Source organism: Enoplosus armatus, chromosome 11 (genome assembly GCF_043641665.1).
Source record: "Enoplosus armatus isolate fEnoArm2 chromosome 11, fEnoArm2.hap1, whole genome shotgun sequence".
NCBI classification, from domain to species: domain Eukaryota; kingdom Metazoa; phylum Chordata; class Actinopteri; order Centrarchiformes; family Enoplosidae; genus Enoplosus; species Enoplosus armatus.
The window spans coordinates 3,522,472-3,546,335 of record NC_092190.1 but is presented as its reverse complement, the minus strand read 5'-3'; the positions used below and the strand labels follow the sequence as shown (position 1 = coordinate 3,546,335).

The 23,864-nt window shown below is 41.4% G+C and overlaps 3 protein-coding genes and 1 pseudogene across 3 annotated transcripts; all 4 read right to left on the bottom strand.

Moving 5' to 3' along the window:
- Nucleotides 1–2,636: 2,636 nt before the first annotated feature.
- Nucleotides 2,637–3,851, bottom strand: LOC139292680 (trace amine-associated receptor 4-like). Its single transcript, XM_070915043.1, has 2 exons — nucleotides 3,679–3,851; nucleotides 2,637–3,447 (listed from the first exon to the last, which is right to left on the bottom strand). The coding sequence occupies exons 1-2, from the start codon at nucleotides 3,849–3,851 to the stop codon at nucleotides 2,637–2,639; spliced, it is 984 nt and encodes a 327-aa protein (XP_070771144.1).
- Nucleotides 3,852–6,849: 2,998 nt separating this feature from the next.
- On the bottom strand, nucleotides 6,850–8,030 carry LOC139292690 (trace amine-associated receptor 13c-like; annotated as a pseudogene).
- A 2,860-nt stretch (nucleotides 8,031–10,890) lies between these two features.
- Nucleotides 10,891–12,105, bottom strand: LOC139292515 (trace amine-associated receptor 4-like). The gene is made up of 2 exons (XM_070914869.1): nucleotides 11,933–12,105; nucleotides 10,891–11,701 (listed from the first exon to the last, which is right to left on the bottom strand). The coding sequence occupies exons 1-2, from the start codon at nucleotides 12,103–12,105 to the stop codon at nucleotides 10,891–10,893; spliced, it is 984 nt and encodes a 327-aa protein (XP_070770970.1).
- A 1,882-nt stretch (nucleotides 12,106–13,987) lies between these two features.
- On the bottom strand, nucleotides 13,988–23,099 carry LOC139292608 (alpha-tectorin-like). Its single transcript, XM_070914968.1, has 15 exons — nucleotides 23,054–23,099; nucleotides 21,781–21,878; nucleotides 20,042–20,147; nucleotides 19,761–19,890; nucleotides 19,141–19,384; nucleotides 18,559–18,715; nucleotides 17,337–17,424; nucleotides 17,143–17,205; nucleotides 16,721–16,923; nucleotides 15,831–15,962; nucleotides 15,116–15,303; nucleotides 14,866–15,020; nucleotides 14,509–14,754; nucleotides 14,255–14,417; nucleotides 13,988–14,080 (listed from the first exon to the last, which is right to left on the bottom strand). The coding sequence occupies exons 1-15, from the start codon at nucleotides 23,097–23,099 to the stop codon at nucleotides 13,988–13,990; spliced, it is 2,112 nt and encodes a 703-aa protein (XP_070771069.1).
- Between the last annotated feature and the right edge of the window lie 765 nt (nucleotides 23,100–23,864).

Here is a 23,864-nt window from a genome sequence, read left to right as displayed (position 1 = left end):
AGCTAACCAGCCGATAGCTGTAGCTGTGGCACTGATTTTCTCATCGACAAGAATGCAAATAAGTGGATTTCCCAAAATGTTTAACTATTGCTTTAAGTTCAGGACAAACCACATATAAAGATTGTTTGCCCCGCAAATCCAGCGAGAACAGCAATAGACCATATTCCATTTTCCTCCGACGTCACGCTCAGGGTGGGAAGCTCAAACGCTGTTATCGCGCCATACTTCTGTTTTCCAGGTTTTAAGTCGTGTGGTTGTAGGGAATCTGACTAATCGTTATCATTTCACAGATTGATCAGCAACTGAAAAGACTCCAGAGGAACATCGATAACGATAACTATGGATGTAGTCTGTATTAACATTGCACAGAAATACGTGTTCCAGTGAGCGTAATGTCACATCATGTTACTGACCTGACCAGTGAAGGTGGAGGAGGATGGGGGTGATGTGTGGGTGAAAACCATGGCAGCTGAGTTCTGCACATACTGGAGTTTGTCCAGGGCTGTGCTGGGTACCCCGGACAGGGTTAGGGTTAGGGACCCCATTGCAATAATCCAGATGGGAGGTGATGAAGGCATGGAGGAGGGTCTGTGAGTTATGGTCAGAGTCTGGATATGTTTTTGAAGTGATAGAAAGCAGATTTGGTGACGGATTTCATGTGTGACCGAAATGAGAGGGTGGAGTCCACAATGACACCCAGGTTGCGGACTGGTTGGGGATGGGCAGATGGAGCAGCCGTCCACATCAAGGTGCAGATTCTGGAGCAGGGCCTTGGAAGCCACAACCGTGAGCTCTGTTTGGTTGCAGTTTAGCTTGAGTAGATGAGACGACGTACACACAGAGATAAAATGTGTAATGAACACTGTATTTTTGGCTTGTCCCATAGAGCATGCTAAAAAAGATTTAGAATAAAAGGCTAAAAAGGGGTGATTTTGGGTTTGTTTAATTGGTAGCTCAGTTAAGGATCCTACAGCTACGTTGATAATCAATTCATGATTTTTGCGAGATGTTGTGTCTCATGATCAAAATACTTTTCTCACAATTGACATAAAGATCTCATAATTAAAAGATAAAGATCTTCTCAAATATTTTAAAATTATACTTTCCAAACTCAACAGTACTGTTTCCGACCAAAAACCGCCGTGGTTTCTCAGGATTGCGTGTCATCAGTTTAACGGACGCTATTCACTCAGTTAAAGGCAGTTCTTGAACATACAGTTCACAGTGAAGTCTGGATTATCCGCAAAGACACAGTGCTGTTGGGTCTTTGGAACGTCACGAACAACATTGCATTCGCCTCAGTTGTATTGAGTTGTTATCTCAACACCTCTGCAAATCAAACCAACTATCTGTAAGGCTTGAAACCACTCCGGTTGAATGAAATGTTTTGTTATTTGGGTGAATTGCCCCTTTAAGTAATGATTGCATCATGTGTTGATGAATCGAGGTTGCATTACAAAGTTTTAAAGGTCACGATGTCAAAAAAGTGTCTTGTGTACCTTGATGAATCATGTGTTTCTTGGGCAATGATTGCATCATGTTCTGATGTGAAGACGCTGCATCATGTTGGGAGTTTGTTGTTTTCACCTTTGATTGCAGTGATGTCATCACCTAAGACTGATGCAAGGAGGTGTGAAACCTTTCTGAGCCGGGGAGGTACACATCCATTAGGAGCAGTCTAGGAGCTGAACACTGGGAGTTGTTCAGTGTCTACGGGCAAATTAAATGTGAAAGGTCTTAAAAACAGTGTGTGTGTGTGTGTGTGTGTGTGTGTGTGTGTGTGTGTGTGTGTGTGTGGCGCTGCCTATGGCCCTCTGAGGTTATGTAAAGTGTATTTTCCACCCATGTAGATCAGCTGGTGCACTTTCTTCTGTACATTTGAGTCCACTACAGTACCCACACTAACACTGTAAACAATAATAATAATAATAATAATAATAATAATAATAGCAACTCATACGTCTGATAATACTGTAGCCAAAGACTGGAGAAATAATGGAAGCTTTTATCTTGGTGTTAATTGTTTTTAATCATGTTTAGGTTGTCATGGCCACAAATGATACATGGTTTTTCAGTGTCAGCCACAATCTTGTCATTTCTGCACCCTTTACACATCATGTCACATAAATCTACATATTCTATGGATGTGTCTGATGAGCCAACTTTTTTTCAAATGTGCGGGATGAAATCAGTACGTTCTTCTTTTTACATTCATATCAGTCATGACATGAAATTTACAAACTTTTCAAAGCCTGGAATATGATGAAGCGTTCTTATCATCACCATAGTCTAAACATCTGGAGATACAAAAAAAAAAAGAATCTTCAAACATGAATCAAATCATTTTAAGGATTATTTTCTCTAAAATCTAGAGTGCTGTGTGATAGGTAGTACGTCCTGTATTCTCTGGCACAGGAAAAGTGTGAGAGCTCACAACCCTGTTATCACCAACTCTGATGAAAAATGCTTTCATTGTCCATTATAGCCATTAAGAGATACTCGTCCTCCGGATCATGAATTGTTTTCAGTTTCAGAAAAACTGAAAACAGTTTGAAAATAAAGATGAATAGATACTATAGATGATAGATGTATGCATTAATATATACACACACAACACAAGGACAACAGCATTTTCACTACAGTATATTAGCCTCACGGGAGCCAGGCTGCAGTATCTGAAATGTAACAATAAGTCTAGTAGCTTTTTTAAACCAGGGGTAGAAAAGGGCATAGATGACGGGGTTTAGACAGGAGTTCAAATACATCAGAAAAATCATAAAGGCCTCAGTTGGAGAACCGATCAAGATGTCGTGGCCTGTGAGAGAGACACAGTAATATGGAGAATAACACATCAGAAACACAACTATAAGAACACCGAGCGTCCTTGATGCTTTTAGCTCAGATTTATGAACTTTCACACTCTTTGAACACTTGAGTGAGACAGTTGCAATGTGGGACTTGATGGCACGAGCCTGAGACACAGCCACCAAAAATACACTCATATACAGAACTATGATGACAATAATGGGAATAATAAAAGTGACAACAACATCAACAGCTCCTGCAATGTTGACCACACATTCGCCAACACAGGAATTGTACCTGCCTGGTTGCTTCAGGTTATCATATAAAAGGAAAATGCCATAGAAAACAGAACAAATCCAACACATTAAAACACATATTGTGACAGTTTTTTCAGTGACTTTGGTGGAGTAATGCAGAGGGTCACAAATAGCTACATAACGGTCAACAGATATGAGCACCATGTTTCCTACGGAGGCAGAGATTATGATGACAGGTAACAGATAATACAGAGAACACATGAGGTCGCCCAGGATCCAGCAGTTCTCTGTCAGGAGTGTTTCAATTGGCATCACCAAGAGGCCAACAAGAAAGTCTGAGACAGCTAGAGAGAGGAGGAGGAGGTTGGTGGGGGTGTGGAGCTGCCTGCAGTGAGAGAATATCATCATTGTGAACGCTGTCACCAATATTATCAATAGTAGCTGTGCAAAAAGCAGTAATGACTAAGAACCGCACATTTTCACAACATATAGCAAAATAGTACACCAGCAACCAGTATGTAATGATCTGCGGGCTAGCACATATATGTCAAAATGTATCTGTAAATCCAAAGACAATCTAACAACATTTTAGCATTTTAGCATGAAAGTTATGTGCCTGAAGTGGGAGATGGAGATGATGACCAGCAGGTTGAGAGCTACAGTGAGAAGAGAGATGACGGACAGTAGAATGTAAAGTGAAAATGCAGAGTGAGTAGGCTCCAGCTTCTTGCAGGATGAGTTAAGGAGTTGTGGAAAGCAGAGTTCAGCCTCTTCCATGGTCTCTGTCATTAGAAAGAGGAGGAGAGGCTGAGCTCTGGCAGCTTTTGGACTTGCCTTTAACCTTTAACCTCTCTCTCTGCTACACTGACTTCTCTATTCATCTGAATATTCATTGCACTCTCAAGGCCCCTCCCTGTGATGTATTGTGGTCTGGTTGGGAGTGGCAGTATGTGGAGTTTTTTTTTACATGTATTTACGTGTGTTAATCGCTTTTTATTGCCAGTGTGTGAACGGATTGTAACGTAACTTAAAAAATGAGCCCTTCCCCAACTTTCAGCTCCCTGTTCAGCTCCCTTACAGCGCCGACAGCTGTATTTTTGTGGATATGACTTGTGATAAACTTCCATATACTCCTTCCTTAATAAAGTACCTGGCAATGAAAATGCTGCATTTATGGCGTCCTCGGTGTTGAAAGGTGCGCTCGGTAGGTGTGCTAAACGCTGAAATTGTCCCCCCATCCTCATGAAAACGCCTATGGTGCTTGCATAAGCGCACGCATGTGCATGCATGAACGTGCGGTACACCTAAGGGTCCCGATTTGGGGGTTTGAAGATATGGTCACCCTAATACAGTGTAGCTATTACAGCTAACTGGCTAACCTTAGCTTGTTAACCTTATCACTAGCAAATTACTGTCGGAATGGGTATGTTAGTCGGTGTAACGTCCTGTCCTGTTCGTTGGTCTGTTTTGTCTTATTTTGTTCATGTTTTATGTTTTGTGTTGCGCATTTCCTGTTTTTTTTATTTATTCTACCTCCGTGATTACCTGCCCCGCCCTGATTACTGTCACCTGTCCCTCATTAGTCTCCCATCTGTGAGCGTTCCAGCGATTTCCCTCAAGTGTTCCTTGTATTTTTGACTACTTGGTTTTTGATCTCCTTTTTGGCTTTTTTGACTACGTCTCCGCCTATTCCCTCCTGGATTATCTGCATTGTCGGACTGCTCAACCGTGTACCTTGCTTTTGAGTCCTCTCCGCTGAGAAACCCAGTTGTTACAGTTGGCTAGCTCGCCAAATTACCTCACCAGCTAACACGATCCACGATTTTAAAGGATGTAGCAAACGGTGTTGATTTCATCCGACAATAAATGATGTAATGGTATAACTGATGATTGCTTTCTACTAGCCAAGAGCGGTGCAAGGCAGGGGTGGCCAACTTGTCTGCTAACAAGCTAAGGTTAGCCAGCTAGCTGTAACATAGCTACGCGGCATGGATCTGACATTGGTTAATTCGTAACGTTAGCTGATAAAGTTTTTTAAAAACAACAAGCTAGTTAGTATCATGGAGGCTATTGTCCAAATAAAATATAGGAACATTACAGAAACGTTATTCTAAATCACAGTGAATCAGTTTGTTTTGGCCGATGCTCGCTCGTGCGATTTGGATTCTAAACAAGGAAGTATGCTTAGCTAAGTCAACAGAAGTCACGTATGTCACTTCAGGTCATATTTTATTGGAGACAGTATATCAGAGGTGAATCTCCCACAACCTTGGAGAGACAGCCTCGCCTTATCAGGACAGTTGCAGTCTGACCAGCCATCCTTGGTGTTCAACTGTTGTGCTCTGAGAGAGACAGGCAATCACCTCCTGCACAACTTTTCAAAAGCTATTTTATTTATTTTCTGTATTTGATTTTGAAATGCAGCCCTTCTTTTACTTAATGAGAGAGGAACATTATACATATCTACAGTATTATATATCTGTATAGTTCAATGTTAAGTGATGATAAATATTGTCAAAATGTTTCTTTATTTGATTTGACAGTCAGTTGTTGATCACATGCAGACGTTGATACAACTGCTAGACTGCTACAACTACTTCAATATATATATCACACTAAATCACAACGCAAGTTAGACATTAGGATGTTCCGGACCGTTGCTTGAGGACATTTTCTCTAACTGGACCTCTTTGAATTTTACTTGAATACCCCTGGTGTAAACTGTGTGAGTCAACTTGAGCCGACATAATGGATGTGTTTTTAATAAAGCAAATCATTAAACTCCTCGAAGCTCTGTCTTTGTGTTGCACTTTTTCCTCGTGTACTGAGAGAAAAGACTAGCTGTTGACATTCATTGTAGGTCATACAGGTTAGGTTATACTTTTCCATCAAACGTCTGCTACTTATCTTGGCAGGTAATACACGTATTTAAGACTGTGACTCTGCTTCGTTTTGTTTTGTCCACAGTATGATCTTGATCTTGATCAGAATGATTGAAACGTGTGGGGCAGGCAGACAGTGGACATATTGGTGCTACAGACTGATAGACATCCAATCTCAAACAGATCAGCCTGTGTGATTTACTTAAGATTGCACATAACTGGAAAAAAACTCCCACAAAGCTCATGTAAACTTCCGAAGCCGTTCTGTTTTTTATTGATTGTGCAATATAATAATAAAGGTAGATAAAGCACACAACATATCTTGCTGTTTTTAAGCCCGCAAGCTAACCGGCTACGAGCTTTAGCCTTATATTTACTGGACAGATATGAGAGAATATTGATCTTCTCGGCAGCAAGAAAGTGCATTTCCAGACTCGTCATCAGGATGAAGCAAAAAAATAGAAGATACAGTGAAGACAGTGTTTTGTCGTTTTCTCTCTTCTCAGCATCTGTCTGTAGCAGAGGAGGCTGGTCCATAGAGACAGGGGAGGTTACTTCTCTATTTTTGAGAGACATGGGGGAGATATAAAAAAAAAGAGTAATTGGTTGAAATAAACCATTACCAAATCTGAGTATCATTCATAAAATAATTTAAAAACCTGTCTGTAAATCATTAAGTAAGACCCGGCAGCCCGACTTTCATGTTTCAAGGACTCAAGGCTGATGATGTAAATGGTTTTGCATATGTGAAACGCTGCTAATCAAAGTATTTCCCCCTCTCCGGAGGATCAAATCAGTACTGACTTTAAGGTCCATTAGATGGTTGACTCAACGTTAACATGTTCAAACACATTTCCCTCAACACAGAACAGGCCTACTGTCAGTCCAGACTCCACAGTGTCTCTTTACAGTATGTTGGTCTCACAGGTACTGTTCAGTACTTGAAGTGTAACGATGTGTTTAGCAGATTTTCTAAACCAGGGGTAGAAAAAGGCGTAGATCACGGGGTTTAGACAGGAGTTAAAATAGAAAAGACATACAACAAAGGTCGCAGATGAAGCATTGAGCAAGTTATCTTGGCCTGCAAGTAACACACAGAAATACGGGCAGACACATATAAGAAACACGGCGATAACAACACCGAGAGTCCTGGCTGCTTTCATTTCAGATTTCTTAGCAGTTACTTTCACTGAACACTGGAGAGTGACAACTGCAATATGAGACCGCATGGCACGAGCCTGAGACACAGCCACCACAAATACTCTCATATACAGAACTATGATGACGGTAATGGGAATAATGAAGGTCAAAATAAGCTCTGCATATTGTTCTATAGGATTAACAACAATGACACACTCTCCAGAACAGGATGTAAACATGCCTGGTTGTTTCAGGTTATCCCTCAGCAGCAGACTGAAAAAGGACAGAGGAAACATCCAACACAGTGTAACAAAGATTTGAACTCTTTTTGGAGTGACTTTGGTGGAGTAATGCAGAGGTTCACAAATAGCCACATAGCGGTCAACTGATATAAGCATCATGATTCCTACTGAGGCAGAGGTAACAATATATGATGTATACGCGTACAGAATGCACATGAGGTCACCGAGGAACCAGCAGCCGTCTATGAGCACAATTTGGAAGAACATGAGGAGGCCCACGAGGAAATCTGAGACAGCCAGAGAGAGGAGGAGGAGGTTGGTGGGGGTCTGAAGCTGCCTGGAGAGATAAGGGAGCAACATCATTATTTGTACCATCAATTGTCATTCCAGCAGATAAAACCATGACAAACGCAAAAGTATTTTTAGCAATCGTTTCTTTCTGTAAATCTGCCAGAGTTATAAACTACTACTTGAAGTGCGAGATAGCGACGATGACAAGCAGGTTGAGAGTCGCAGTAAGCAGAGAGACGAAGGACAGCGCAATGTAAATAAGCACAGTGTCAGAGTGAGAACGCTCGGGCTTCCTGCAAGAGGTGTTGAGGTTTGGGAAGCAGAGTTCGGTTCCCTCCATCATCAGAGAAAGAGGAGGAGAGGAGAAGCAGCTGAGCTCTAGCAGCTTCCTTACCAAAGCTCTCTGTCATATAACCTATCAAGCTCTTTGTTCCCTCCTCTAACAATCTGTCTTACTTGGGGACTGACGTGTGATTGAGTTGTTATTGTGCTTAACTGGAAAAAAAACCTTGTAGTCTTCCAATACAGTGTTTTTATTTTGTGCTTTATATTAATTATACAATATCATAATAGAGGCAGACAAAGCACACAACATATCTTGTAGTATTTGGGGCCAAGCTAACCAGCCGATAGCTGTAGCTGTGGCACTGATTTTCTCATCGACAAGAATGCAAATAAGTGGATTTCCCAAAATGTTTAACTATTGCTTTAAGTTCAGGACAAACCACATATAAAGATTGTTTCCCCCGCAAATCCAGCGAGAACAGCAATAGACCATATTCCATTTTCCTCCGACGTCACGCTCAGGGTGGGAAGCTCAAACGCTGTTATCGCGCCATACTTCTGTTTTCCAGGTTTTAAGTCGTGTGGTTGTAGGGAATCTGACTAATCGTTATCATTTCACAGATTGATCAGCAACTGAAAAGACAGTGGATAGTGAAAATCCAGAGGAACATCGATAACGATAACTATGGATGTAGTCTGTATTAACATTGCACAGAAATACGTGTTCCAGTGAGCGTAATGTCACATCATGTTACTGACCTGACCAGTGAAGGTGGAGGAGGATGGGGGTGATGTGTGGGTGAAAACCATGGCAGCTGAGTTCTGCACATACTGGAGTTTGTCCAGGGCTGTGCTGGGTACCCCGGACAGGGTTAGGGTTAGGGACCCCATTGCAATAATCCAGATGGGAGGTGATGAAGGCATGGAGGAGGGTCTGTGAGTTATGGTCAGAGTCTGGATATGTTTTTGAAGTGATAGAAAGCAGATTTGGTGACGGATTTCATGTGTGACCGAAATGAGAGGGTGGAGTCCACAATGACACCCAGGTTGGGGACTGGTTGGGGATGGGCAGATGGAGCAGCCGTCCACATCAAGGTGCAGATTCTGGAGCGGGGCCTTGGAAGCCACAACCGTGAGCTCTGTTTGGTTGCAGTTTAGCTTGAGTAGATGAGACGACGTACACACAGAGATAAAATGTGTAATGAACACTGTATTTTTGGCTTGTCCCATAGAGCATGCTAAAAAAGATTTAGAATAAAAGGCTAAAAAGGGGTGATTTTGGGTTTGTTTAATTGGTAGCTCAGTTAAGGATCCTACAGCTACGTTGATAATCAATTCATGATTTTTGCGAGATGTTGTGTCTCATGATCAAAATACTTTTCTCACAATTGACATAAAGATCTCATAATTAAAAGATAAAGATCTTCTCAAATATTTTAAAATTATACTTTCCAAACTCAACAGTACTGTTTCCGACCAAAAACCGCCGTGGTTTCTCAGGATTGCGTGTCATCAGTTTAACGGACGCTATTCACTCAGTTAAAGGCAGTTCTTGAACATACAGTTCACAGTGAAGTCTGGATTATCCGCAAAGACACAGTGCTGTTGGGTCTTTGGAACGTCACGAACAACATTGCATTCGCCTCAGTTGTATTGAGTTGTTATCTCAACACCTCTGCAAATCAAACCAACTATCTGTAAGGCTTGAAACCACTCCGGTTGAATGAAATGTTTTGTTATTTGGGTGAATTGCCCCTTTAAGTAATGATTGCATCATGTGTTGATGAATCGAGGTTGCATTACAAAGTTTTAAAGGTCACGATGTCAAAAAAGTGTCTTGTGTACCTTGATGAATCATGTGTTTCTTGGGCAATGATTGCATCATGTTCTGATGTGAAGACGCTGCATCATGTTGGGAGTTTGTTGTTTTCACCTTTGATTGCAGTGATGTCATCACCTAAGACTGATGCAAGGAGGTGTGAAACCTTTCTGAGCCGGGGAGGTACACATCCATTAGGAGCAGTCTAGGAGCTGAACACTGGGAGTTGTTCAGTGTCTACGGGCAAATTAAATGTGAAAGGTCTTAAAAACAGTGTGTGTGTGTGTGTGTGTGTGTGTGTGTGTGTGTGTGTGTGTGTGTGTGTGTGTGTGTGGCGCTGCCTATGGCCCTCTGAGGTTATGCTAAGTGTATTTTCCACCCATGTAGATCAGCTGGTGCACTTTCTTCTGTACATTTGAGTCCACTACAGTACCCACACTAACACTGTAAACAATAATAATAATAATAATAATAATAATAATAATAGCAACTCATACGTCTGATAATACTGTAGCCAAAGACTGGAGAAATAATGGAAGCTTTTATCTTGGTGTTAATTGTTTTTAATCATGTTTAGGTTGTCATGGCCACAAATGATACATGGTTTTTCAGTGTCAGCCACAATCTTGTCATTTCTGCACCCTTTACACATCATGTCACATAAATCTACATATTCTATGGATGTGTCTGATGAGCCAACTTTTTTTCAAATGTGCGGGATGAAATCAGTACTTTTTTCTTCACACATTCATATCAGTCATGACATGAAATTTACAAACTTTTCAAAGCCTGGAATATGATGAAGCGTTCTTATCATCACCATAGTCTAAACATCTGGAGATACAAAAAAAAAAGAATCTTCAAACATGAATCAAATCATTTTAAGGATTATTTTCTCTAAAATCTAGAGTGCTGTGTGATAGGTAGTACGTCCTGTATTCTCTGGCACAGGAAAAGTGTGAGAGACAACCCTGTTATCACCAACTCTGATGAAAAATGCTTTCATTGTCCATTATAGCCATCAAGAGATACTCGTCCTCCGGATCATGAATTGTTTTCAGTTTCAGAAAAACTGAAAACAGTTTGAAAATAAAGATGAATAGATACTATAGATGATAGATGTATGCATTAATATATACACACACAACACAAGGACAACAGCATTTTCACTACAGTATATTAGCCTCACGGGAGCCAGGCTGCAGTATCTGAAATGTAACTATAAGTCTAGTAGCTTTTTTAAACCAGGGGTAGAAAAGGGCATAGATGACGGGGTTTAGACAGGAGTTCAAATACATCAGAAAAATCATAAAGGCTTCAGTTGGAGAACCGATCAAGATGTCGTGGCCTGTGAGAGAGACACAGTAATATGGAGAATAACACATCAGAAACACAACTAGAAGAACACCGAGCGTCCTTGATGCTTTTAGCTCAGATTTATGAACTTTCACACTCTTTGAACGCTTGAGTGAGACAGTTGCAATGTGGGACTTGATGGCACGAGCCTGAGACACAGCCACCAAAAATACACTCACATACAGAACTATGATGACAGTAATGGGAATAATAAAGCCGACAACAAGATCAACAGCTCCTGCAATGTTGACCACACATTCGCCAACACAGGAATTGTACCTGCCTGGTTGCTTTAGGTTATCATATAAAAGGAAAATGCCATAGAAAACAGAACAAATCCAACACAGGAAAACACATATTGTGACAGTTTTTTCAGTGACTTTGGTGGAGTAATGCAGAGGGTCACAAATAGCTACATAACGGTCAACAGATATGAGCACCATGTTTCCTACGGAGGCAGAGATTATGATGACAGGTAACAGACAATACAGAGAACACATGAGGTCATCCAGGATCCAGCAGTTCTCTGTCAGGAGTGTTTCAATTGGCATCACCAAGAGGCCAACAGCAAAGTCTGAGACAGCTAGAGAGAGGAGGAGGAGGTTGGTGGGGGTGTGGAGCTGCCTGCAGTGAGAGAATATCATCATTGTGAACGCTGTCACCAATATTATCAATAGTAGCTGTGCAAAAAGCAGTAATGACTAAGAACCGCACATTTTCACAACATATAGCAAAATAGTACACCAGCAACCAGTATGTAATGATCTGCGGGCTAGCACATATATGTCAAAATGTATCTGTAAATCCAAAGACAATCTAACAACATTTTAGCATTTTAGCATGAAAGTTATGTGCCTGAAGTGGGAGATGGAGATGATGACCAGCAGGTTGAGAGCTACAGTGAGAAGAGAGATGACGGACAGTAGAATGTAAAGTGAAAATGCAGAGTGAGTAGGCTCCAGCTTCTTGCAGGATGAGTTAAGGAGTTGTGGAAAGCAGAGTTCAGCCTCTTCCATGGTCTCTGTCATTAGAAAGAGGAGGAGAGGCTGAGCTCTGGCAGCTTTCGGACTTGCCTTTAACCTTCTTTTCCTCCCTAAAATCCCGCCCACCTCTCCTCTCTCTCTCTCTCTCTCTCTCTGCTGTACTGACTTGAAATTGCTTGCTAGCTGACGTAGCAAAATGCTGTCTTGAGAGGATAACGTCCACTAATTAATCCAGAATCCCGGCATTTATCTGGCTTGTAAATTGGCTAGCTTGCCATTTACAAATTACTTTTATCAAGTAACATTACGCCAGATCCATACAACATATGGTGACCACACACCCCGGTTGGTCTTGAATTGTCCTGGTTTCAAGCTGTACTGCTGGTGCTCTGTCCCATATAACTTATCAAGCTCTTTGTTCCCTCCTCTAACAATCTGAAAAAACCCCCCACAAAGCTCATGTCGTCTTCCAATACGGCTGTAAGAATTGCTCATATTGATAATAGATGAATGCAGACTGATTTACTGGCCTTCCTTCTTCTACCACATTAAATGCTTTTTTCTTGATGCTGATTTAAACGCATATTTTATCATCATTAATTTCGTTTATTTAAGTTTTAAGCATTATTGGGTTAAAAATGAGTCGGTTAAAATGTTGTAGGTTCGGTAACTTTGGTTTCTCTAAGGTTTCTCTAATCTTAAACTGAGCATAAATAACTAAAAATGCAGCAGGATGAATTAGGCCTGTGATTGAGTTCTTATTGTGTATAGCAAAAAAAAAAAAAAAACAAAGCTCACAAAGCTTTACATGTATGCTTTTTATTGATACAACAGCATAAACCACTACACGTTTTGGTGTTGTTGAGGCCACAGACTGAAGTTGCAGGTTTTAATGTCAACAATTCCCACATTGTTTGCAAGACCTTGCAATTTTGTCCAAACACAGCCCTGCATCCAGTCCTTTTTGGGTTCCAACAATCACATGAAAGCTCTACAGGAGCATGGTAGGACTGTCACCTTCCTTTTCAAAATTGATATGCATCTTTACAGAACCTGTAACTTTGCGTGTCTGTTTTGTCTATAATCTGTAAATCACAAAGGTAGGCCCAGCCACATATTCCACTGAAACATATTTCATGCAATATTTGTTCAGATATCTTACAATATCCGGGTTTATGTGTTCACTTCAAATATTGGGTTGTTCTTTGTTCCAGGCGATGTGACAGTTAATGAATTTGCCTCTGTCAGATGCTGCTAATCAAACCAGTACTCAAATACTACAGAAATCATTTTCACCATGTCAGGGGAAACAACCCCAGAAACCCAAAAGAAGACCAAACAAATCCGAGCTAGAGAAAGATCAACGTGTATGTGGGTATTACATTATTTTTATTATTACAATTATATGTGCTGGCATCGATTCACAGCAATGATAACTGATCCCAGACTCTTCATCAGGACAAAGCCAAAACAGCAATCAATTTGGGCCTTGAGCTGGTGGGTCAGTCCGAATGTCCAAACCTAAGATAACCAAATCCAAGATATGATTAGTTGTTAATCTCTGTATAATACAGATGTGTCTTCTCCAAAACGGCAATGAAATGAAAAAATCGTAAATACACTTTTGTTTGACTTTTTTTTTTTGCCCTGAACACGTCTTCTTCTTCTATGTATCTCAAAATTCATTTTTATCTTATCTTTTCTGATAAACTGAAGTATGTCTTTATGGGGTGAGACAATGCCTGTACTCCTTAAGCAAAATAAACCATTTAAAAACCTGTTGGATTATCTGAAACATTCAGTGTCACAAAGCTGGAAGCAGGGCTGTTTTGTTTTTAGCTCACGGAAAGCTAATGTTTTGGAGATGTATGGTTTTCACGGGACAGTGACTGTTGGTGCCACTAATCAGCAGCAGAGTTGCACTTACCTAACGAGTCCAGGCCATGGTGATGAAGGCAGGGTTCTTATCCTCATATTTTGACATGGCAGATCTGCGCCTTCTCTCAGACTGGCTGCACCTCTGGGAGGCAGTTAAAAGACAGAGAGATGCAGTTTTATGTGGGTCAGCACAGGCTTTTGAGACCCAACAGTGATCCAAACCGACTGACCCTAGCAATAAAAAAAATCTCCTATATTCTTAAATGTTCATGTTTATTTGTGCTTGTGTGTGAGTATATTCAGGAACTGGCCTTACCGGGGCGCAGGTATGACCCTGCCTGACACACAGCTCTACTCTGCAGTGCAAGTAGACATCGCCCATCCTGCCAGAGAATTGGAACGTGTTGAAAGAGAAGTAGTTGGACGTTCCCAGTCCATTGCCCTCCACCTTCACCGTCTGGTCAGCAGGGTTAGGGCATCTGCTCAAAAACAGGAAAGCAGACATGACAGGGACTTGCCAGCCACAACAAATACATGAGTGATCGCGATGAGCATCTGTGAGTGCCTCACCCTTTGATGACGAGGTCGTATCTCAGGCTTCCACTTGGCGAAGGCTGATCGGTCGCCCAGCAGGAGTCAGTCACCACAACGACCAATTTTTCATCCAGCCCATCCGTCTTCAGCTCCACCCAGATTTTCTCGTCCAGCTGAATGTTGGTGTTTGACTGGACGGCTTCCACGCGGTTAGGGTTGGTGTAGGCCTTCATGGTCAGATTGTAATTCCATTCTCCAGAAGTAATCTGCTGGATCACAGAGCTGGAAGGCAAAGACATAATTCAGTCACCCTCCACTCACACGCTTCAATCTGCACAATCTCAGTCAGCCTCTCTGGACTCTGGAACTACATACTGTTCACCCGCCACACACCTGTGTTTGAGCTTGATGGCCAAGCTCTTGATATCCGGCTGACTGTAATAACAGGAGAAGTCAATATGCACTTGGTCGTGACGGTTGATAAGGCCAAACATGGAGCTGTTCCATGTCTTGATGGTGTTCTTGTAGATAATTTGGCTGTTGTTTGCCTAAAAGGTCACACGGACACAGACATTGTTACTGCACATTCAGGCGCGCCTAACAGTTTTAAACAACTGCTTCAATTTAAAAAGAGGGCACCCACCATGACCACTGTGCCACAAGTGTCGCTGCTGTCGAAGCTGAACTTCACCATGTGGGTCAGGTTATCCATTTCACCTTTGCAGGCCTGGTCATTGAGGTGTAAGACAGAGTAGTCGATGCTTTTGTCCTCCAAGAGACAATTAGCCAGAGTTAGCGAAGCAGACTTCTGCCCGCAGACTGTCGGCTCACCTGAGCGCCCATTTCAAAACATTGTATTCATTTAGCTGTGGTCCAAATCATTTACAACAGCACAGATAAGGAACATGTACATGTAAATTCAACAAGTCTTTTTCTTTGCACATTTTTACGTTGAATTTCTTTAACATTAATACTGAATTTTATTACATGCTATTATATGCATGAAAGATTGATAGCTTATAATTATAATTTTTGCCAAAACATTTGGCATTTCAAGTCAAATAACCACTTAGCTGCCAGCTATAGTTTGTAAAATTATGAAAAGCTATATTTCATTCTGTTAAAGCTTAAAACTGTCTCTTTTTTTTTTTTTTTTTAACAGAAGAAGGCAGCCATAACCACATTCTGCTTGATTTTTAATAAAAGGAGAGCATTGGCCCAATCTCTTGGTCTAATCCTCAATGTGAGGTCTATGAACGCTCCACAGTAATTCCATAAATCTGACACAGCTCCCCCTCTGAGAAACCCTCCCAGCCTCTAATGAAAATGCAGTTGTGTGTGTGTCATTGCTGACTCACCAAAAGTGCTTGTCGACCTGTACTTGGAGGCAAACATGGCCCGGCAGAGGCAGCGGGTTTCCCCACCTTCGCTCCTCTCACCACAGAACTCATGAGCACTGCAGAAGCTGTCCTGACAGAAGGCCTGAGCAGCTGCAAACACACACACAGACAGACATGTGAAGACATAGATATTTTAAACTGCCTCAGTAAATGCCGGCCTCCAGTTTGTAGTGAATAAGTGAGTTTTCGATGGATTTCACACAGGTGCTAATCAATACCCGGTACACCCAATTTTTTGCACTCCTGATGCAGGTGTGTTATGAACGTTCTGCTTGCATTGTTAAAGTCTGACTAATGCATTGCAGTGCACTAATGCAATGACCCAGTTTGCAGCTGCAGGAGAGCTCTTTTCCTATTTCTACGATAATACGGGACCTGGTGTCTGCAGGGATTATTATTATTGTCAATTTAATCTGTCTGGATGCTGCTACACCTCAACAAGGCCATGGTAAACTAAAATCTTTACTCATAAAATAGTAATATTTTGCTACATCTTTGACGAACCCACTTAGGCAAAACCTTAATTATTTTGACTTAAAATTTGTATTTTATTTTGTTAATTTTGTTAAAGCAATACTGAAACGTCCCAATGTTCAATAAATGCTTCTACTTGTATGTGTGGGTCTAATGGTATTTTTAGAGGGTAGTTTCTCCAAGTTATCCTTTTTAGGAAACATTTAATTAAGATTGTATAGAGATTACACATATTTACACATGTGTTTTAGCTATAATGCATTACCAGTTTACACTGCAAAGAAGTCCCCTTTGACAAACAAGCAAAAAGGTTCCGCAATCTAGAGAAACTGGCTGGTATCAAACAAACGGAAGAGACTGATAGACAGCCTTACAGCAGCTGGTCTTTGACCTCCAGCTCTCCACAGTGACGTTGCTATGCTGGCTGCAGGCCCTGGCATAGGCCTCCAGGAACTGGCACTTGAGACCATCCACTGCAGGATATTTGCACAAAGTGTCAGTGCAGGCAGTTATGAAGGGCTCTGGATCGATTCGCTTGTTGCAAGCAGCGAAGGGAGCCTGCTTCAGGAGATTACACCTGTTCAAGTGAAAATGTGACATGAAAGTTCAGTCATCAAGGACAGGAAGGCACATGTTCAGTAGAATAAACAAGCTACAGGGATTTTCTGAATAGCGTTGTGCATAGTTTTTATTATCGACTAGATTTTGTGTCTCAGGACAGGGTACACCTGAAACTGTATGTCATACAGGGAACTGTGGTAGAGTCTGCTAAAAGCTGGACCACCACATGATTTACCATTCAGTTGTGGTGTTGCAGTTGATTGTACTGTCAGCAGCGTCTTCGTGCTGTATCTCACAGCTATGGGGCGAGAGAAACAGCAAAATATCAAAGACTGGCCAACAACTTAACACTAAAACTCCAGTATATTTGAAATCCATCCATTCAAATGAGAAGTAGCAGATTATTAGGCGTTGTGTTTGGGGTTTTACCCGGTGGCGCGGTATTCAGAGACCCTCTGTTCACTGAAAGATCTGCTGGAGTTGCCACATAAACCATGCACGGGCGCTCCACTTGGTCCTGGCCGGTTAGACAGAGAGAGAGCGTGACGGATCAACCAAACCTTTAAAGTGGACATGCACAGCAGCACACAAGAGGACAGCTGATTTTAACACACGAAGATATAAGGCCTCTCAGTAGGGGTGAGCAGATCAATACCTAAAGTATTGACACTACAGATCTTGTGTTGAATATCAATATCATTAGAGACTGAACACACGGTTTTGGACTTTAAAATCCATGTGATTAAGTAATTAACAGAAAACGGTAAAAGGGATCAATCATGCATTTCCCTCCTAAATAATGACACATGGCTCTCCCCTACATGGTGGTATATTAGCAGCATTAGTATTAGCACAATATTAGTCACTAATGGCACATTTCGTACTCATCATTGCTCTGTGTCACACTGTTGGATGGACTTTCTTAATGACAAGAAGAAATACTCCTCTCATGATGTTTGTCTGTAGAGCTCTACTGTTAAAATGACCTCACGTCTTCTCTCATTCAAATCCTGTAACTACTGTACGCCATCCAACAAATACTAATATTCATACGTACGCACACAACTAATTTCAGGTATGATGCATCCATTAAATGGAATGAACTGCGAGATTCGTGGGGGGGCCCTTGTAGATGTTAAAGGCTTCGTTATCTGATGCGTTTTATGACTTTGTTGATTGTAGTTTTCCAGCTTTATTTGTGTTGTTTTTATTGTGAGTGTTTCTTGTTCTCGGGGCTCTCTCAGTCTCACTGCCGATTAAATAAGGTTTAAATAAATCCATCTCTGTAATTCTGGCCCTGTTCTGGCCCCTACCCCCCCAACCCCTGAGGTGGACAATTGATTATTTTCTCATGGAGTTGAAAGATTGTGCACATCCATGATTAACTCACACAACTGATTTGAATTATTTTGGCTGATTAGACTTCTTGTTAGCTCTGTTGCACCACGTTTGGGTTGGACAAATTCGATACCACACACAATTACCAGCAGATCTCTGACCACCTTCAACCTGAGCAGAGGTCTAATCAGCACCTGTGTGGGTGGGTGCAGGGCCTTTAATGTCCTTTCTGTCTCATCTGCAAGGATAAAGCTGCCATTGTCCAAGGAAAAAAAAATTCCACCTGGCATTACTCTGCTAAACATTTGTGTACCTGTCATGTGGATCAGTGCGGTGTAGCCATCAAAGAAGACAGAAACCATGTGGTTGGAAGCTGATATCTTAGCAGTCACTCCTGTCTGGTCCCTAGAGAGCTCCACACCGTGGACCACCTGAGCTGTGGCGGTGAGCATCAGCACTTTGTCATTCACCTTCATCACAGCAGAGGAGCAAAAGTGACAGAGGAGACACTCAAACACCACAAAGACATAAAGACACTCTCCTCACCGGGGAAAATATCAAACAAACAAAGCTGTCATGATGTTTTTGGCTTCATATAATAGAGTGATGGGACCTCTTTTGGTTTTTAAACAATTCTGAAGTGATACTTTCCAAAGCGCCTGCATCAGAGATGTGCGGATATCTCCTTGGAAAAAAAAGGTTATTATTCCAAACATGTCTCTAAATTACTTCTCTCCGCAATGGCAGGGGGGCCCACAAAAAGTGTAGTCTAGGGGCTGATGACCACTTTAATCAGGCACTGTCCGGAGTGTACTGAACGTGACTCAAGTAACTGCACTTTACTTGACACAGTAACTAACACATCACTAGAGCGATTGTGCAGTAGGTGACTTACCTGAACTCTGCCACCTTGTTCCAGGGAAATCTGAACACCTGTGCTGTCCAGCTTCAGTATCACGCGGTCCAAAAAGACAACATCTTTGCGCCGTCTTTCCTGGAACACCCCCCACACCTGGAAGCCTCGGATCGACAAGGGCCTCATCAGAGTGTACCCACACCGGTCCGGGACAGAGCGGACTCTGCCTACAAAATCGATGACGGTGGAGCCGGTCACAGTGCACATGGTGTTCAACATGCAACTGAGGGAGGCGAGGAGAGACGGACACAAGCAGCAAATAACACCATCAGCGTTTTGGTGAAGAAGCACTGGAAGCACTCAAGGTAAAAGAAAACAAAACATATATTCATGTGCATGTAGGACAAATTGGTTTATCAAAAGAGTATTTCAAGCAACGGTGAAGAAGTCAGAGGTCAGGGGTCACAGCACCCTAACAGAACAGCTGTAATGTCATTTCTTCCTGTCAAACTGATTAAGATTGAGTTTCATGTGGAAAAACTGCGCTTAGTTGTTTAAAAGCACCTTCAATGTCATCTTCATTGAGCGTTGTGTTAGCAAGTTTCTGTTTTGTCATGTTTGGGAGAGATTTCCTTTGTATCATTTCTTCCAATATTTACCTCCCATCGCCCTGGCAACGCTCCATGGGACCACAGTCACTGACAGCACTAGCGACTCCGCTCACATCACAGGTGACAGTGGAGCAGATGTTTGGGTCCCTCACTGTCGTATTTGTCTTATAAACAACACCTAGGAGTTGGGAAAAGTTTCTGGAGGTAGTTTAAAAAGTTAAACTTTACTCACCGGAGTATAACCTGTAAGCCAATTAAATAACAGCAATTTAAAATGTTCCAATTTTGAGCCCTAAAGTTGGACTTTAGGAACTATTGGATTTACTAACCTGAGAGTCTGCATCCGCTCACATCTGTGATGACGCCCTTATTGGTTTCAGCTGTCTGGAATTTCTGTTTAGAAACTGTCAGGCCATTGACTTGTGCATCTGCCTCCTAGAAAGTGCCAAAACAAAATCACAGTAACTGTCGGACTATAACTGAGATTAATTAATTAACATTTGAAGATTAAAATGCAAACAAGACTAAAGCTGACTGAACTAAAGCTAAAACTAAAATAAACCAAACTATATATTAGGTCTAGGTGTTGCCTTTAAACGAGCCGTTAGGACTTCCACAAAGTTGTGATGTCATAACTATACGGTCACCGCACTCAGCCACGCCCCCAGCAGGTCATCTGATCCAGGCTCAGCACGCCCACCTAGTACAGGGGCGCTCATCCACCTGCTCAATCTGTCTAAGCTATTGGACCTGCTCAGAACTGCAAGTTGTTCAGTTTGTCTAAAACGGCTTGTTTCAGACAGACGGTGAACTGAGGGGCTGCATGAAGGACGAATGTAAGTTACAAAAGGACTTTTTTTGAACTGTGAGTCATGCAAAGCTAGTCTAGTGGATTCCCAGAATAAAAATATAAAGCTGAAACGAGCATAATATGGGACCTTTAACGTATCAAATCCTACATATTTCTCCACATAGTATACTTATACTTACAACATCAACATTTGTGTACCCAGAATATGTCTTGATTGCCAGAATTGCTTGTGTTCCAAAGTTGCCAAGTTCAACTTGTTCGATCTGACAGGAACAGGAAGTGAACAGGACACAGAGACTATTAAGAAATGGTTATTATGTTATTATGTTTTATTTCACACAAAAACAACTGAACTGAAACTGAGACACTCTCACCTCAGATCGTTGGCTGTCTTTTAAAGGTATTATGTTGACACATTTTCCAGAATTCTTAAGGTTTGGCAGAAGTTTGTGAACCCCAGATCCAGTGGGTATTTCATTTGTAAGTACTGCCAGGTCACCTCTGTCAGCTGTCCCTCCAGACATCACAATACAGTCATTTTTGATTCCGGGTTTGTATAAGCCATTGAAGCACACTGCAAATCTGTTAGCATTGAAGGCCACCTGTCCAAAACCCACAGAGGAGACACAAACAGTAAATAACAGCAACAAGAACAGTTTCATCTTGGAAAGGTTTGTTTATTAATTTATCTATTTATGCAGTTGAAAATTGTTCTTTGAAACTAGCATTACATTGTGTGACACACGTGCCTTTTATTTGCAGACTACATTGTGGCTTGAGTGTGTGCACATGCCCTGTAGGTGTGACATTTTTTTGCCTGCTCTCGCTCGACTCCACCCCCTGCATGTGCAAATGACCCACGGACTGAAAGAGACACATCTTGGTCGCACGCTGTGACTCGTGACTCACTGGTGAGCCGTAAACGGCACCATGTTCAGCTTCATGTCAGCGCCCAAGTGCTGAATCTTGGCATTTGTATATTGGAGGAGACCAAATACAGCTAATTTAAAGCTAACTTGAGAACATGTTAATTCATGTGTTACCTACCTGCGAGTGACACTGGTAATTCATTATGTTGATCACATGAACTAATAATGTCTTGCTTATTTATTATTACTATTATCAGTCCTTATTCTGGTCCCGATGTTCCCCCCTCCCTGCAGAGGTGATCCCCACTGACGGTGGATACAAAAGCACAATAATGACAGTCGGTGGAAAGACATGCGCATGTTTTAAACATGAGTTTACATCACTCACATAGACTTTGTCATATTTCTGTCCATAATAGGTGATGGGGCACGATGTGATGTTCATCTCCCCTGAACTGGTGAATGTCTGATTTGCTGCAGCAGTACCTGAAGATATGGAGACACATGCTTTGTACACAGCATACAGTATGTGTTCTTACACCAATAGACCAAAGAGTATGATGTGTTCATATTTGTTCATATTTGACCCGGTCAAGGAAATTCCATCTTAATTGGTTGTTGTTAGTGAGATTGCTCTCTATTTTGGCATATCATGACCATAGACTGTATGGTGGTGAAGGTGACAGCTCCCCAAAAGTGGAGCCAAAAAAATCTCGATCGCCCCCTGGTGGCTGGCTACAGTATAGATCATAAGCCCCGCCTCCCCCATGTTAGCGAATGGGACATGGGCGAAACTAAAAAAATCAAAGTACACGTCAAATACATTTTTCCCAAAGATGGTTTCTGTCGTTTCATATAGTTCTTATCACGCTGATGTTTGTTCAAGTGTTGGTTTTTCTGATCAGTTTGGTTTTAATTACTTATTTGATGCTATAAAAACGGGGCGAAACGTCATGATTGACTGTGGTGTGCTCGCGATTGGGTTGGGTGGGTGTATGGGCGGGACCTCGCACCGCGGCTCCAACCCCCCTCCCAATCACCACTGCACAGACTCTGGAATCCGGGAGAGTTTGGCTTCATTTTTGGACAGTGGGAGGAGGTGGGGACGCGTCGGCCATCTTTATATACAGTTTATGATTGTGATTTTAGAATTAGTTCTATCTGACTTTTTTTTTGTCAAAAATTTGGTTTTTACATGACACTGTCAAGTTAACATTTTGTGTAGCTTTATTCTTATTTTTATTATATGCATTAATGGCCCAATAATTAAAAATTCCTATCTCTAAAGTCATTCTGTGACTTGGATCTGTAAGGTTTCAATCAAGTTTAAAAGGAATAGTTTGACATTTTGGAAAATACGCTCATTTGCTTTCTTGCAGAGCGTTGAGAAGATTGGCGTCTGCTAAATACGTAGCTGGACTCAGAAGCTGGTTAGCTTAGCTTAGCATAAAGACTGGAAACGGGGGGAAAACACTTAGCCTGGCTCTGTCCAAAGGTAAAAAAAATACATCTACCAACACCTCTTAAGCTCAGAAATGAACACATAATATCTTTAAAATAATAATAGTTATGTGCCAGACTGTTTCTGGTCGTCTGGCAAGGTACAAAAGGAACGCAGTGTGAATAAAGTCAGTGTGGCTGTGTTTGAGAAGCCTTCTTACCTGTATGCAGGCTGAGTGCAGCCAGGTAAAGTATGAAGCAAAACATGTTGGCGGTCCACGGACAGCGACCTGAAGCACAGTTGGATAGAAAAATGTTTGATACATGTAGTGAAGCGACGAAATATTCTCATAATTCTCATCATATTCGTATAATATGAAATTGCATATTTACCTTTTTGTAATTTTAATATTTTTCTTCTTGTCACTCCCTCTTCCTAATAAATAAATGCATTTTAACAATCCTAAAGAGATCCCGCATATGGATGAATTTTTACCTGAAAGTTCAAATGCATTCTGTTCGATGCGTTTCCAATGTTACTAAATAAATTCAGTCATACTGTCTTTATGGCAGCTTTAAGCAAAACTTGTGTCTCCTCCTTTAATAGCCAGCCTTAATTCTATTTCAATCTTAATGCTAACAGAGATAAAATATTTCACTCTAGAACAAAGTGTTGTACTAACAGATGCACTTAAATGTAGTATTCAAAAAAAAAAAAGAAGAAATAAACAGTCAGAACTTACATTAAGCAGACATTGACTTATGTATAAATTACTAATTTTATCAGTAACTGTGCTAAAATATCAGTATATTATTTATTACAGTAATGTGGGAGCAGCTTGAGCGTGCTGGCGTTCCCCACAATTTGCCTTCATCTCACTGATTTCAGAACAGCATGTCTCAAAATAAAAAGTCTGCTCCCACACACTGTCAACAAGGGGAATCTATTTAATATGTTTCGAAATGTAGCACAGTGTGCACGAGTTGGTGTTTTATTTTGAAAAATAAAAAAATATCTGTATACAGGTATGC

What these genes read in the sequence shown, in the direction of transcription:
- LOC139292515 (XM_070914869.1), bottom strand. Translation starts at nt 12,105, where the DNA reads ATGACAGAGACCATGGAAGAGGCTGAACTCTGCTTTCCACAACTCCTT. An exon ending in ATCTCCATCTCCCACTTCAG is followed by an intron (nt 11,702 to 11,932) that starts GCACATAACTTT and finishes CTCTCACTGCAG; the next exon opens with GCAGCTCCACACCCCCACCA.
- LOC139292680 (XM_070915043.1), bottom strand. Translation starts at nt 3,851, where the DNA reads ATGACAGAGACCATGGAAGAGGCTGAACTCTGCTTTCCACAACTCCTT. An exon ending in ATCTCCATCTCCCACTTCAG is followed by an intron (nt 3,448 to 3,678) that starts GCACATAACTTT and finishes CTCTCACTGCAG; the next exon opens with GCAGCTCCACACCCCCACCA.
- LOC139292608 (XM_070914968.1), bottom strand. Translation starts at nt 23,099, where the DNA reads ATGTTTTGCTTCATACTTTACCTGGCTGCACTCAGCCTGCATACAG. An exon ending in TGCACTCAGCCTGCATACAG is followed by an intron (nt 21,879 to 23,053) that starts GTAAGAAGGCTT and finishes CCATATCTTCAG; the next exon opens with GTACTGCTGCAGCAAATCAG. An exon ending in AGAAATATGACAAAGTCTAT is followed by an intron (nt 20,148 to 21,780) that starts GTGAGTGATGTA and finishes GGCACTTTCTAG; the next exon opens with GAGGCAGATGCACAAGTCAA.